This window comes from Centrocercus urophasianus, unplaced genomic scaffold, assembly GCF_019232065.1.
Source record: "Centrocercus urophasianus isolate 14NV4802_14NV808 unplaced genomic scaffold, USGS_Curo_1.0 seq_18, whole genome shotgun sequence".
Classification (NCBI taxonomy): Eukaryota; Metazoa; Chordata; class Aves; order Galliformes; family Phasianidae; genus Centrocercus; species Centrocercus urophasianus.
This window is the reverse complement of record NW_024884733.1, coordinates 7045501-7061287: the sequence shown is the minus strand read 5'-3', so window position 1 is coordinate 7061287 and position 15787 is coordinate 7045501. Positions and strand designations below refer to the sequence as shown.

At 37.9% G+C, this 15787-nt stretch overlaps 1 protein-coding gene across 1 annotated transcript in view; it reads right to left on the bottom strand.

Moving 5' to 3' along the window:
- CDC73 (cell division cycle 73) overlaps positions 1-15787 on the bottom strand; it is a 98514-nt gene that overhangs the window by 53218 nt on the left and 29509 nt on the right. Inside the window, exon 10 of the mRNA XM_042819062.1 lies at positions 14797-14861. Coding sequence (XP_042674996.1) covers positions 14797-14861 — 65 coding nt within the window. The remainder of the gene's footprint in view (positions 1-14796; positions 14862-15787) is intronic.

Genomic DNA, 15787 nt, shown 5'->3' with positions numbered 1-15787 from the left:
TGGATGCTGAAAACAACTTCAGACATCCAACTTCATTCATGTTAATAAAGGAATGACAGCCTTCTCCCACTAATTCTGGGGACTCCAATCTTAAGTAAATAATAATGCTGCCATTTCATTAAAAAAGAAAGGAAGAGACAAGTCCCTCAAGCATTTTTCTCCCTTACACCATTTTCTAATAGTAGAAGTTAACTCAAATGATTTATTGTCGAAATTTTACACAAGCAGAAAACAATAGAAAAGCTCAAATGAAGAACACAATCACACTCCTTCCCTACTCCTCCCCCTATTCATCAAAAGGCTTCACACCTGTGAGCGCACACTTTCTGGAAGTACCATCTTCTGCACACATTCTATAAATCAAGTCTCTTGGAGAAACATTAGTTTTGTTGCGTGCATGACTCCTTATGACAACCAGACTAATATTAATTGGTTACCTCCTCTGGCACCCTAAAAGAAATATCTACAAAGCTTGTATTCACAGCCTTTCCTGTAAAACATATCTGACCTGGAATAAAGCCATTTTCCCCCATTCCTTATCATGATGTTGCCTTGGACTTGTATTTACACCACTGGGAAGCTGTTATTTACAGAGAGCTACACTGAAATGAATTACAACTGCTTAGAAATTCCTTATTTGTCAGGAATTGCAGGAGATTCGTGCCTGAAGTATTAATACAACGCACTGACTTACTTAGAGAAGAGCTGAGCAAGCTTTTCTCTTTTAAATTTTTCGTATTCTGAGGAGCCAAGTAATTTTTTCTCCCATTTTTCAGTACAACCTCCAGTTTCTCAGCAAGAAAGCTACTAAAAATGCCGGTTCTTGAAAATCTCACCACCTGAAATGGTATTCCAGAAAGAAATGCACATAGTCATAAACTAGCAAAGTACTTCTGCATCTACGCTCCAGCTTCAAATTAAGAAGAATTGCAGAGCTGGGCAGTGCTGTGTGCTGAGAGGACTGACTCGAGCATGCCAAGACAGTGAAGAGCTGGCCTTCACCCTGCTTATCCAGTCCAGATATATAATGCAAGGTGGCAGATAGCTCCCATTTTTTTTCTGTGACACTTAAAGACTTCCAAGCAAAAATAGCTTCCAGTATTTGCTGAACACATTTCACACTGGCTTTGTCAGTTACTTAAAATGAAAAATTACCACAATGAGATGAGTTGCCACAGAAAAAAAAAAAACACAAAAAACAGTTTCCTACCAAGGCCAGCTAAATAATTTGGCATTTCATTTGTATCAGCAACAGACAGACAAGAAGAGCCTGTCCCAGTCTTTTGGGAAGGGAACAAAAACAGAATTTTTCTTCTAATGGACAATAAGGCTTTCTTTTCTTGCTGCCCTACTTTCTTTCTTTGCCAGGAAGGAAGATGCTTTTTCACAGCTCAACATTTTCACAATATAACAAAAAGATGCAGTAACCCTGTGCAAATAAGAGACTTCTTTAAGATGTGCTATGAAGAATGGAGCACTTTTCCCAACAAATCCCACAATAATCTCTCAATCCATCCAAACACCCTAAGAACACACTAATGACATTTTCTCTCAGGGAAAGATGCCTAACTGTTCTAGTCTTCAACCTACGGACATTAATTCCCTAAATGGAGCTTTTTTAAGCCTGCATTCTGAAAAGATGACACAAATCTGTCTCCTCCCGATAAACAGCAAACTGGAGTTTCTGAGTTCTCCATGCAACATTTTGAAAGCGTCTAATAAGCTATAATAGACGGCCCAGAATTGGTCATGCATGTAGACCAACCGACTCTGGCATTGGATGGAATTAGACTGAGCCAAATGGACTGGTTTCAATGGCTTGCCAGGTAGCAGTGCAGAGTTCAACAAGTCCAGAAAGAACATAATAACTAAATGAACACCATCAAAAAACAGCATAAATACTTCGTAGCTACTCTGTTCCTCTTAACCCTTGGATATTCTGACACTTTGATAGCTGTTACAAAGTACATCTCTCTTACCATTAAACCCAAGGAGAAAAGATAGGAAACAAATTCAAGCCACACTTGGGGGGAAAAGCTACACACAACAAGCGTAGCGAAATTAAGTAAGAAATTCAATCCTAAACCACGCACATAGTCAAATGAGAAGACAAATTTTAAATGGCAGGCTTATATTGATCAATTCAAGTAATAGGAATAGGTGTTTGATTGCATAAGAAAACAGGTTAAAAGTGAAAGTAGTGACCATAATCTAAAACTAGAGATCCACTGCTATTCATTTTCCTATTGCCTTCTCACCCAAAAGACCTCACACGTTCTACACAGAAGTGAAAGCAAAACAAACTATCCTTGGGTTTCCTCCCCAGAATAAAAACAGGCACGAAGATCAACATAATCCATTACTATCTGGATTGAAGAGGATGGCTAATATAATTTTATTTGCCCATCTAATTCAGATTATATCTATAATCCTACGTAACGTAACAGCGAACACAGCACTGAAGACAATGAGCCAAGAAACAAGAAGTGAACAAGAGAAGCAGGAAATACATGAGACAGCCTTGCAGAACTGCTCAAGATGCAGCGGGTTCATTCACAATTTAAATGTTTATAAAAGATTCAAGTAAAGGTGAGAAGTCAAAGCATATTAATTTAAACGCATTCAATTCCCCCACAAATTTTCCAGTGCAGGAGTAAATTGGGCTCTTCTCACTGTAAACTAAGGAAATTAAACCACAGCTAACTGAAGAAAATTTATTCCTAAAGACACTACCAGCCAATGGCAATTTTATGCATTACAGCTTACGAATGTTGATGCTGTACACTTTGGTAATTTGTATAATTTGCTTAAGTGCCTTGATCCAGATTTAGCCTTAAGGAACACTCGCATATCACCATAATAGATGGCATCATTCTTTGTATTGATGAGAAAGGGCTGCTTCTGAATGGCAGAACTATCAAGCATTTGTACTAATAGGAAAAAGATGATTGTTGAAAGCAAGCTCCTACTGATCATAGTCACTGCACAAACACATTCAGGTAACAAAAGTTCAGTCCTGGAAAGACCTGAGCTGTTGAACTAGAAATGGAAAGTAACTGGAGATTTTAACCGTTTTGAACAAAGCCTGCACTGGGGAGAGCAAAGGCTACAAACAAAAGGCTGGATGAACTTCAAGAAGATCCCTGAAGGACTCTGACTGACTGAGACTGAATACGAATACAGAAGTTTGAGTTTCAGACACAGGGGAGTTACCTCCCCACCGACAAAGCTGCACACAGCTATCATCTCTAAACAAGATGAGAAGCCAGGAAAACTCGTGCTGAAAAGTGCAGAGAGCTCAGGTACGATCTGTTAAGTACCACATATCAGCAGCATGTTGGAGGCTACAACAGCTGACCTCAGGCTACAGCAGTTAGGATTCTTTTGTATACAAGAGAATGTCTGGGAACGCTGCCGGAAAGCACAGCAGAGGTCAGCCCTTCCTACAGCAGCACGTTTGGACAAGGTTTTGTCAATATTGAGGTAACGATCGAACTGGAAACCGAACCCAGACTTCAATATGCATGTACCTTTTTGTGTAGAGAAATCCTAAGTCTTCTATCTCAGAGTGAAAAAAAAAACAAAACTAAGAATTAAGAAACAAAACACAACTCAGAGTCATACTTAGATTTATATTGAAGTATAACAATAAGAGAGCACTGTTAGAGTGAATTGGCTGTAAATAAATAAGGACAGAAGACATCTTTTTCCTCCCATTAAGATTATGTTTCAAAGCACAAGAACTTCAATGACTGAGAGCTCCCCCTCCCTCCCAATAAACCTTTGTGTAAGGAGCAATTTAACTGCAAGCAAAATATTTCTCTCACCACCTTCACACTTTCTACACAATCTTATTCTACTCTTTACCCTTGAGAACATCTGCCCACACCATCAGCTTTTCATCTTACGGACAGAATTAATTAAGCATCCTTCTGGGGAACGTAGTAGAAGTGAAAAATGGTGAATTCTACTCAAGCCAGAGATCGTATTTTGATTTAAACAAAACAAAACCAACAAAAATCAGAACATAATTCTCAGAGCTGTGAAAATTACTATGCCACACAAAGTATCAACATATCCCTATGTGTTTTAATATAACTTCACTAAAGCAGAACTTCACTTCAAGTTTGCCAAATATTAAATGTCACGTTTATCAATCATTTCCATTCCTCTCACAATAGCATCAAAAAGTTCCACTGCTTCCTTAAAGGTATGATTTTTATTCACAACCAAGAACTGCTACAACTATTAGTATATTAGCAACTACTGTTAATGTTTAATACGTTCCTGAACTTCACCTGGGGGATTTGAGCTGATAATTAATTTTCGTATTACCTTCATCATAACTTCACATAAAGGAGTGATAATACTTGAAAATATTTTCTATATATTGTAGAATTTCACTATAATACATTTCCTGCATACAGATTGTTACTGTACTCACTGTTTAAAATATGCATGTGCCATTAGATGCTTCTAAGAGGATTAGAATTCACACTGTTTGATAATGCAACTTAACTATAGGCACCTTTCCAGAGAAGAAAATTAAAGGAGATGAAGAACCTTGCTGAGAATTGCCAGAGGACTGAATATAGGGAATACACTGAATATAACATTCTTGCTGTACATTACAATAATATTTATAAGAAAGCTACCCTTATTAAACATTTATTGCATCCAAATGAAGGTGAGCAGAATACCTGGTGATTCTTTCATGAGCACAAATGGGAGGCGTAACAACAGATACATTTACAAAGGATGTCAGGAATCAACAAGGAACCTGATTTACATATGACCAAATTTTATGCTATTTGCAAAATTTGAGCCAAAAGTAAGATTACCCTTTGAAGTGAGATATAACGATACCCCAGGTAATCCGGCATCCCTTTAAATTTTACTTTCTAAGATTGAATAGTAGGCAGATAGTAATGCAAACATATATTTCACTATTTTAATCCGAACCTCACCTTCTGTTCGTATCCAGATATTTTTGGAAGTCTTTTCATTCTTCCAGACTTAATTATACATGTAAAACCTACTATAAAATTAGTGGTGTATTACACCACGTGATTATAGGCTACTAAATTATTAGCCACAAAATATTTGCCTGAAGGCTGTACATAAAGCCCTCTCCCCATCCAGAAGCCTTTTGCTTTACTTATTGTAACCACAATGGAAAAAAAAAAAAAAAAAAAAAAAAAAAAAAAAAAGATGAATCAGGCAGGCCACTCTTGCTAATGATAACTGTATTCCATTTAGATTTCAGTATTATCACAGCCTGCTTGCTTGAGTCGCATCAGCTGCTCCCAAGGCAACTAGGAAGCAAGACAGATTAATACCACTACAGGATGTGCCTGAACCTTCCCCTGTTCCAAACTAAAGCAAGAGGTAATCATTCTCATCAGGACACCCATGCGTTGGCAGCCTGCTTCCCTAACATTCCTTCCCTCCCTAACATTTTCTGAATCTACTTTCCAGTTCAAGTGTAACTTGAAGCAATGCATGTTTAGTTTTGGGGGTTTTTTTTGTTTTGTTTTGCTTTGTTTTTTTTCCAATCTTTGTCAAATTCTATGAAAATCACCAGCAAGAGAAACACAAGGCTCAGGTTAACGCCCCTGGGGAAGTAAAGGCAGGCAGCCTTTTTCGAAACAGCAGCACCAAGCCACCTCAAAGCACACACCCGCACTGATCAGCTGCACATCCCTCCAGGCAAAAGCAGCACATGAGGAGATAACACCTGACCTGAGTAGAGGAGAGGTGATTACAGAGAAAAAAAGCACTGTTTTTATTGCCTATGAAGAAACCCATAATTTCAAAATAAATGCATATTTGAAATGTTAAGTCCTATAAATTCACAATAACTACAGTTAACAAGAAATAATCTTACACCACTATTACTGGGCTTAGTCACACAAGGTTTTGCTTCACACTTCCTTTTTAAACTGATGTGTAAAAGCACGTCTGTTGCTTATGCCTATAACCCACTCATACACCTTCACGCAGGAAAAGTGTCTGCTTTCAATCTTAAAGAGAAAGGGAAGCAAGATATTTTAATTTCAGTAACACATCTTACATCCTCTGAAGCAGCCAACCAACTGCATAGTTCCTAGAACAGTCTGCCAAATGTAATGCTGACGTAAGGCAAAATAAAACCACATTTTCTTAATATTCATACTACACAGAGCTTAAGCAAAAGTTTTACACACTAACTAATCGGGAAGCATATTTGTGAAAGAAGCAGCAGTTATTCTCATTTATCCATTTCAATATACCAACTGCTTCAGATAACTTAGTTTTAGACATATACTATTTTAAACAGTAAGTACTGAAGATGAGCAAAAAAAAAGAAATCTGAGAATATCTTTCACACGTCACAAGAAAACCAATATTTCTTTACTAAGAAGTTCACATTCACACTGTGCATGCATCTGTGCAAAAATTATTAGAAACCAGATTGTCTTTGCCTGGTAAGTACCTTCAGTGTCAAATCTCAAGTTGCAAACAGACAGAGTTCATGTGACTTCAAATAATCTCTGAACTAAAAAAATCCAGAAAAACTCATTATCTTTTGGGAAATAAAGCGTGTGTAAAATAGGAAGTGATGAATGACAAGGAAAACAGACATGCACACTGACACATACGCAGGTCTCCCTGCCCTCCACACACAGTGTTTTCACGGAGGCTTTAGAGGAATCAAGACTGAAGACCCACTCTTCCAGCAGCAGTGATGGAAGTAGTTTCTGCAGTAGCATATTGCTCAGTAAAAACATAAACGCAGCTCCAGATGGCAGCTCTGCAGATTGCAATCATAGGTATATTCCAGAAGGTATGATCAGCATTGCCTAAATGCTAGTTGAGTGAGCCATAACTAATGCAGAGTTTTTTATATTGTCTTTACAGCCATTTACCTAATGAGAATGCCTATGCTGAAAACAGAGCACCCAGGACCACTGATAGCAAATGAATGTCAGAACTCTGCCTATAGATTCTTGTCTCATCAGAAATACACAGAACACTTCCAAGTGCCCCAAAAAAGGTGATGTGGATTCAAACGCAATAGCACGTGGCTACACAACAGGCAGAGGCAGATGAACACACTGACAGGTGGAACAACAAAACTGCACAGAAGTGGAAACTAAGATACGTTCTGCCTTAACCCATTCCATTCTCAAGAAGTACAAGAAGAAATTGCCTTAAAGGATTTGAATTATAACCTACTTTGCTATTCTGACAGGATCTTACCTTTGGTGATGTTGCACTATGTTAAATAGTGCCGAATGACATAATTTATAATTTATAGAAAAAACTGAGAACGAGGCATTACATTAGCACTTGATTAATACTTGCCTCTCAAGACCATCTCAGTTGCGACCTCTGCAGGTCTGATGTGCTTAGAGCTGAGAAAGTACTTTGCCTTACATACTCACATGCCAAGAACACCTTATAACACACTCCTTGTAACACACACCTGTCACAGCAAGCTAGCGAGTACACCTGTGAAGTTACATCTGCAAACAAAGTTGCCTGCACTGAGACATCCTCTGACTGCAATCAAAATGCTAACAGCCAGAAACTGAGGAGAGTTCTTTCAGAGAGAATAAAACAAATACACAAGCACAAGAAGAAGGAAACAAGGTGGACCTTTAAAATGATAACTCCAGAACAAGATCCACAAATTAGAACTACAGTCCAAGACATTCAGGTAGGGCTTTGACAATAAGGAGAAAGCACAGACTTGAAGAAAACAAAAGCTTGGGGGAAAGTTTGCTGTGGCTTAACTACAAAGTACCAGTAAGCTCCTTGAGTAATAGGCACACCAGTGTGGACTTAGTGACATGTTCCTTATTGCTTAAGTAAGTCAAGATATCCTACCTTCCACGCTCAGAAAAAAAAAAAAAAAAGGTATGACAATAATAGAATATTACATAAACAACTAACCAAGCAGAGAATTTGTTTCCACAAAAACTGAATTATCTGACTCTACTAAGAGGAAATAAATACTGGTGTCATATGGTCTAACTCCAATAGCATATGAACAGAGAAGGAAATCTCAATTCAGCCATCTCAAGTTAGTTTCAACTCCTCAGCCAATTAATAAATATTTGAGCTCCAATTTTGAATTAGTCACTCTACCATAAATTGACTACCATAAATGCAAAACTTCAGAAGTGTGTTACAGATCCTATTTAAAGGCAATGGGATAGTAACATCCATAATTTTTGTAGCAAATGTAGGTGAACTCAGAGGGAGAAATAGCAACATAAGACTAATAGTGCCTTCTGGTCCCTAATCTTTCACATGTTCATTTCTACCTCTTTACTCTTCCACATTCCAAACGCCCCCAGATGCTGCCTTCAGGGGCCCAACAGGTTCCTTGTCACTGCCTTTAAGTTTCCATGATGAGTAAATGGAAATGTTACTAAGACTATGCTAAATTCAACTGTAAGCCTTACCAATTTGTTGTCTGAAGGCTCAGCACACTCATACTTCTGCCTTGCTAGGTTCTTTGATATCATCAGGCACTATTTATTAGGAACACTGGCAACAATTGTTACAAATGTTATGAAAAATTTGGAATTCAAAACTTCCACTGAAACTACAACTTCTGCTTTAAAAGGCTACGATCCCAATCTCTTAAATAATGACTGATTTCAGATACACCTCAGCAGAATGTTGTAGCTTAGGGATCCCACTATTTCAATTGTTAAGGATAAGAGGTTAAAATATGCTTTTATCTAGATACCCCTTAGGAAAGGTTCATAAGACCTTTATGCTATTCAAATACTGTAAATGTATTTGAATGCTACACAATAGTTCTATTGTTTCATCATATTAGAAGTTTGCTGACAAACTGTCAATTGAAGATGCAGCCATTTCATACTTAGTGGATATTTGGACTTAATTTGCAGAAGGAATTACATGGACAATACTGCCGAATATATAAGCTGTGTAAAATGCATGATGTTTGGTCAGAACAATTAATACAAATATAAATGTCTGTAGCTCAATGTCAGCTAGCATCACTGCACAATGTTGTATACAACTTTTATTAATAGCTCAATCAAATCTCAAGTCCTGAGAAATACAAATAAAACTAAGCATCTTTATGGGATGCGAGCAGAAGGTAGACTACAGTTATGAACGTGAACAAAATTTGCTAACAGTTTTATTTGAGGTCATGTTTCCCAATAAGGCTGACTGCTGGAGCATTTGGAAAGGACCCAAGTCCCAGCTCAAAGCATACAGGGCAGAAGAGTTTCTTGAAGGGAAACTCAGAGAGCTAACAAAGCAGCCAGGAACACTCATCCTTAGGTCAAGCAAGTCATCTTAAAATTCATACTAAGAGTTTTTAAGGCTCTCAAGGTTTTTTTGTTTTTTTTTTTTTTTTACTAATGCTCTGTAGGTGTCTGAAGTTCCTGTTCAATGTATAGTCAGAGATATTTGTATTCTCATACTTGGCACTTCTCTGTTTAAATTCCTCAAGGATCTTAGGTGCACACCACAAGCTCTCCTGGCATGCAGACACAACCAGGTTTTTCACAGAACAGTGACTTCAGACACCTTCATTCAGTAACAAAGCTATGTGGCCTGAGCTCTCGCTCTCTTTTATTCACCAGCCAACAGAGAAAAGCTCAACTTCCAGATATGTGACTTGTTACATAACATCCACATTTTTTCTTGAATTTGCAGTTCTCAGATTCTAAACCTATTATGAAGAACAAAACAGGCAGTTCTATTGTATAATGCAGTACAATGGCAAGATAGCTTGGCACAGATACATGATTTACAATCACTGAGAAAATGAGCACAGCATTGTTCAACCTAGCATTTTCTTGAAAGCAGCATTTGTGTGTCATTTTCCCCAGTTTTTATCAACTTGACTGTTTACACTGAAACTCTTTAAGGGAATCTTTAGTTAATGTTTGAAAAACAACTGGGGCAGTAAAATGCCAACCACTGAAATGACTGTAGGGATCTTTTAGAGTGTAACAGTCTTCAGAATCTTGGTTGCATTTCATTCACTGTTACTAAAGCATAGGGATACAGGCCACAAGAAGGGCCTGCAGGTCTGTTGCCCCAGAGCAGTCTAGGACAGCAGGAACATAATGAGGCTGCTGGGAGAATGGTTTGGTCAAACCCACCTCCAGCTTAAGGACGTTCCAAGCTAGTGCTCAAATTCTAGCTCTTGGACCCAAAGGACTAAGAATGGGTGGCTACATCCCAATTAATTACACATAAACATGCTTACTATGAAAAAAATTACAAGTCATATGAGAACAAAAGTCTCTGCTCCAAGTATAATTTATGGAGAGCTCTCCCAATATTTAATTATTACAACACATTCCTCATCCTCTTTTGCTGGTTAGCAGCTAAACAAGCTCACAGTGGCCTCCCAAGGCACAGAGCATGCACAGAAAGTGGTTGGGCCCACAGAGCAAGAGCCGTGGGCAGACTGACCTTACACTGGCGTGGGGAATAATGGCAAGCTTGTGCACTGCACTGCTTCAGAGGCTGCTGAGAGCATTTTCAAAGAGTCTGTTGTTTTGCTGACTCCTCCTTTAATACCAATCCATTCAAGTATTTTAATGAGATTATGACACATAAAACTGGTGATGCGGGTATAAGTAGTCTGTTCACCCCAATCTAATGTTGAAGCTGTGTTTTATTTTTATTTACTTCTGCAAGTTAAGTGCTTCAATATTAGCATATTAAAAGACAGCGTTCAATCCCATCACATGCTTTTGGGAAGTCATTAATGTAAATTTAAAAAAAAATCTCATGATCTCCCTTATTTACATAGAAACCTCACTGTTACATAAAGTTACACCATGCTGCCTGCTCCTGCCTGTTTCCTCTCCACTGGCCCAATCTTTACAGCGCCAGAAACTCAGCCTTACCCCTCATTTTACAGCATGGTAATTCTTAAAAAAATTTTACCAGAGGTTAATGAAACCTCTTGCATAAAATACGGAATTCACCAAGACTAGCATACTCCGATTTCGGGGGCAGCATCAGTAACATACTTTCATGAGTTAATACTCAAATATGAGATTGAACAAGTGCTGAAAAATACCTCTGACCTTAGAGGTGCTAAAACATATTTCCAGTTCTTCTGAAAGGAAGCCTGCTTATAGCATGGCTTATGTTGGGACATCCAGTTTTGTTACTAAGTAAATTACCTCAGTACCTCAGAGGACTGTTATATCCACCTGCTTACAGAACACTAAGAAAAACAAATGCCAACAGTTATTTCTGGCTGCATACAAGTGCAGATGATCAATGACAGATCCCATTAGTTACAGAAAAACAATAGACAAAAGGAGCTTCTGTGCTTCCGCAGCTTTGATTACTGAAAGAAAACAGAAATTAGAAAAAGGGGAGTATCCCAGCAATTAGAAAAAGCAAAGTAATTTCCATGAGGAAGGCCCTACTACAGTAACACACAAATCTTATTCACTTGCATCCAAGTTTCTATCAGCTCTGAATTATGGTTGACGGTCAGGACTCCCAGAAACGAAAGAAGCAGAAAGCCTGCCAAGGGGTATCAATCTATTCCTTTTTCCCATATTGAAGTCATGAAAACTTAAAATAATATTAAAAGGCAGATAAAACAAGCAGTGACTAAATTTGTCATGGAGAAACAAATATCACTTGCACATGCACGATGAATATAAAGCAAGCTCTCAGCTTTAAGAGGACATGCTTTAACAACCATCTATAAAATACAGATTTACCAGATACATACAGAGCCAGTAACCTCTCCAGTATCCTAAAACAGATACAGGCAAGACAGCTTGTTTGTTCTAATCTTTGCATCTGAAGCTATTGCAGCAGCTAAATACTTCATAATTCCTACTGACAGTAACCATCAGTCCAAACCTTAATTACATATCTAAAACAGCAGCAATCACCACCACCCAAACGCACTTTGTAGGCTTCCAAAGGATACTGGCTTAGTCTCAAAGCTAGCATTTCCCTTCACTAAGTGAAAAGCAAACAGAGAATGCCCTGAACTTGTCAAAGGCATACATGTAAGAAAGACAACGTCAAGAACATCTGTTTAAAATTCTCTCACAGCATTCCCTTGCATCCTACATGGTGCAAAACTATTAACAAATTTATCTTCTGTAATTCTGTACCTCTTAATTGATCCATATCAAACAGTAAACTATTCTACTTAATGAAAACCAACCAACCAGAAGAAACACCACAGAAGCTGCACTGCTATACAGAGGGTCATGCTTTAGAATCAAGTCTGCAGGCAGATCTGGGGGTTTCTCAAAGTCACGCTGCATGGTTTTCAACACGCTGCTGGGCTTGCTGAGCTACTATCACTAGCTTGGTGGTTTCCAAAACATCACCAGCCCATCAGGCAAACAGAAAGTGCCCCAGGTATTATCAAAGATGCCTTGTTACAAACAATTCCAGGTCCAGAATAATGAAGCCACAGCTTCATAAGAATTCATTAAATACGTCAGCTCTTCCTTAGACAAAGTAAGCACACCAATTAAGCAAAAACCCTGTTGCAGGGAAGAACTGCCAGCAGCACAAGTTATTTTAGCTGACATTACTTCAAAAGAGCCCACCATTCACCATCTGTTCTGGCACAAATTTTGAATGCTAAGAAAGTTTCCAGCATCGCTGATGAAAAGAAAGCAGTCGAAATGCAGAAGTTTGTTTCACTGTTAACAAGAACAAGCATCTAGGACAACTCATATTTCAGCAAGAACAAATAAAAAACTGTACTGCAAGCTTCATAAAATGAATTACAGAGAATTACACTAAGACATACAGTGCCAAGGGGAAGACATGTTGGGAAGATAACAGAGAGCAAATAAGAGACATGTTGCAAATTTTACATCCAAAGTGGGTGGGCAGCTCCACACAGTGGGGCAACAGTTTGCACTGCAGGTAGTAATCATATGCCTATCAAGTTTTTCTGGTTGCCAACAAGATGGACGCTTTTGAAAACTAATGGCTCCACCAACCTGTTGAAGGGAAGACCTGCCATCAAAGTGAACTGTACAGATCAGACAAAAAAAAAAAAAAAGGACAAGGAGCAACAAGGAAGCCAAGGAAATGAGTGCAACAGAGAAAACAAAAGCATGGATAGATTGGATTACCAATATGCAAATGCCCAAACGAACTACTTTATTAGATTAAGTCATCTCTTTTAATATGCAAAGTGTAAACTACAGCAAAAATAATAAGAAAAAGAAACAAAGAGTGAAGATAAAGTAAAATACTGATTCACCTACCATGAAGCAATACTTTTTCAGAAGCAAATTGTAAATGTCTTTCCAGAAACTTTTGGTGAAATCTCACTTGCATGACTATGTGAAGTTTTACTTCTCTATGTTCTAAAAGAATATGAGTTTAACAGGAAGAGATGAAGAAAGTTCAGATAGGTATTGAAAACTTATTTCACAACACAACTTGTTTAGCCAAGCCAAATAAGAAGTCTTATGAGAAGGACTGCACTGCCCTTTGTAAGAACATCAGTGAAAACAAACACCAGAGATGAAACAGAAGAGCAAAACAGTGATACAAAAATAAGTGCTTCAAAGTTCACTCACCATTCATCTGGAAATCAGAGGCCTGAGGTTTCAATCTAATGATAATCTGCCTAGCACTTCAAGCCCACTGAGAGGATGTCATTAATTCACAAACAAGATAATACAAATAATTGTTACTGTGAGGATGGCAGAGAGGATATCACATACATAGGACACAATTCCAACACTATACCCCAGTTTCCTATGATTTAGCCAATGAGAATTAAATACTTCACCATAAATTTTGGGGAGAAATCACTTCCCTATTTCCTCCTACATTTATACAGCATTAAAAATAGAAACACATACACCTATAAAAAGACAACTAAGACTGTAAAGTGAAATTTGGCAACTTGTATGAAATTAAGTATTCTACACCTAAATCTGAAGATTAAGGATTGGACCTATGTGGACCCATCACTGTGAGCAAGTCCGGACAAAAACAGATGACCACTTCTATGTCATGTAATTAATAGATTCATTCTCTCCATCTGATATGAAAAACAAAGTCAGTAAGGCTGGGATTTAGTAGAGTACCTCATATTGTCGATTCATCAGATTTATATAGGTATGCAGATGGCAAAAACTTTAATGAGGGCTCTGTATTAGTTCTGTAGCATTTATCCTACCCACCAGCAGATCAGAACAGTATTATTTTGAGAGCATTCAACCTATTTTCATAAAAGCAAAGAAACGTTGGCCCCAAAAATGAAGAACTCTGCTCAGGGATCTCTCATCTTTACATGGAACAATCCCCACATACAGCATGCTTAAGTCATATGAAAAGTAGATTTCACTAGGCCAATAATTTTCAACAGTAACCCAGGTAAAAATTCTTCTGATATTTAAATTTATTTTTATTAAGCATGGAGTAGGAAATGCATCAATACTCAAAAATCTAGCTTTATTTCTGAAATTTTGTGAGTGTAGTTTCATCACGTATGAAAGATGTCCTTAACAGGAACACACAAAGCTAGACAAAAGCCTCGGTCAACAACAGAAAGGCCATACTTCCACAAGACAAACTTGCCAGCAAAGTCTCCCTATTGAAAACCTTCAGACAAACCCCTTGAACCAAAATCTTTAAAATGAACCAACTGAATCAAAACACGTTTCACCTCTTCACACAGAAAAGCAATCATTATTTCTATTAATCAAATGAAACGTCTTACCTTAGGTAAGGCTGACAAGAAACACACGACCTCTATAAAACACATTTAAGAAAAAACCTTCAGCTTACCGTTACAGACTTCAGAGTCATTCCGTGATAGGTGCCCATGGTATCAATTTTAAAGCCCTCCGTTTCTGCAAAGCAGAAGAGTTTCCTGTAAATCATTATGAGCATAGGAACATAATTTCTAAGTAGACAACATTAGAAATATACTTGAAATTATTTGTATAAGTAATACATATCGCTGTTGCATGTAAACATTCTGTTTATGCTATGAAACCTGGTTAGTATTTAGGAAATCTGTGTTCTCTTTAGGCAGAGGTCCACCTGGTATTTCTGCCTTCCGTAACCACAGTGGGCTTCTTCTGCCACATGGAATCGTTCTAAAGAAATGATGTGAATTTAAATTTTTGCAGTATATAGTATACTACATGCAGTATAATACACATACAGCATCAGAAATTCTCTTCACTACCAAATGAAGAAGAAATTCGTTCTCAGAATGCATTATATTGCAACGCGTTCAACTTATATGCGCGTGAATGCAAAAACATACTCCATTAGAAACTGCTTTAACAAACATAAAATCACAGCCATTTCCTATGATAAACCCACTTCTGCAGTGCATTAAAGCAACATTGTCATTATCATCTGACATACACAGAATAGAATTCACATAAACTCACATTACCAAACTCAAAGTGATAAAAAGTTGTTTGGGTTTGTTTTTTGTTTTGGAACAGCATAAATTGAACCTTAATAAAACAAAGTGCCGAAAGCCTGCATGCGCTCAGTGACTAACCCTTCTGCTGAGAGCTTTCCGAGTTTGAAAAGTCCTTTTCTGTCCTCCTACTGTTAGTAATATACAACCTAAGTCAGCTGAATGTGGCCCCAGAATTTGTGGTAAAACTCTTCTCCACTTGCACATTCCCTGGTCTCATATATCCACTGTCAGCTGAATCAAGCAACCAACAGCTTAATTAAGTTCGTTCTGAAAGTGGCAAAGTAACCACTAGTCACCAGAGATAGACATGATAACCTATCAACATGATGGCTGTGA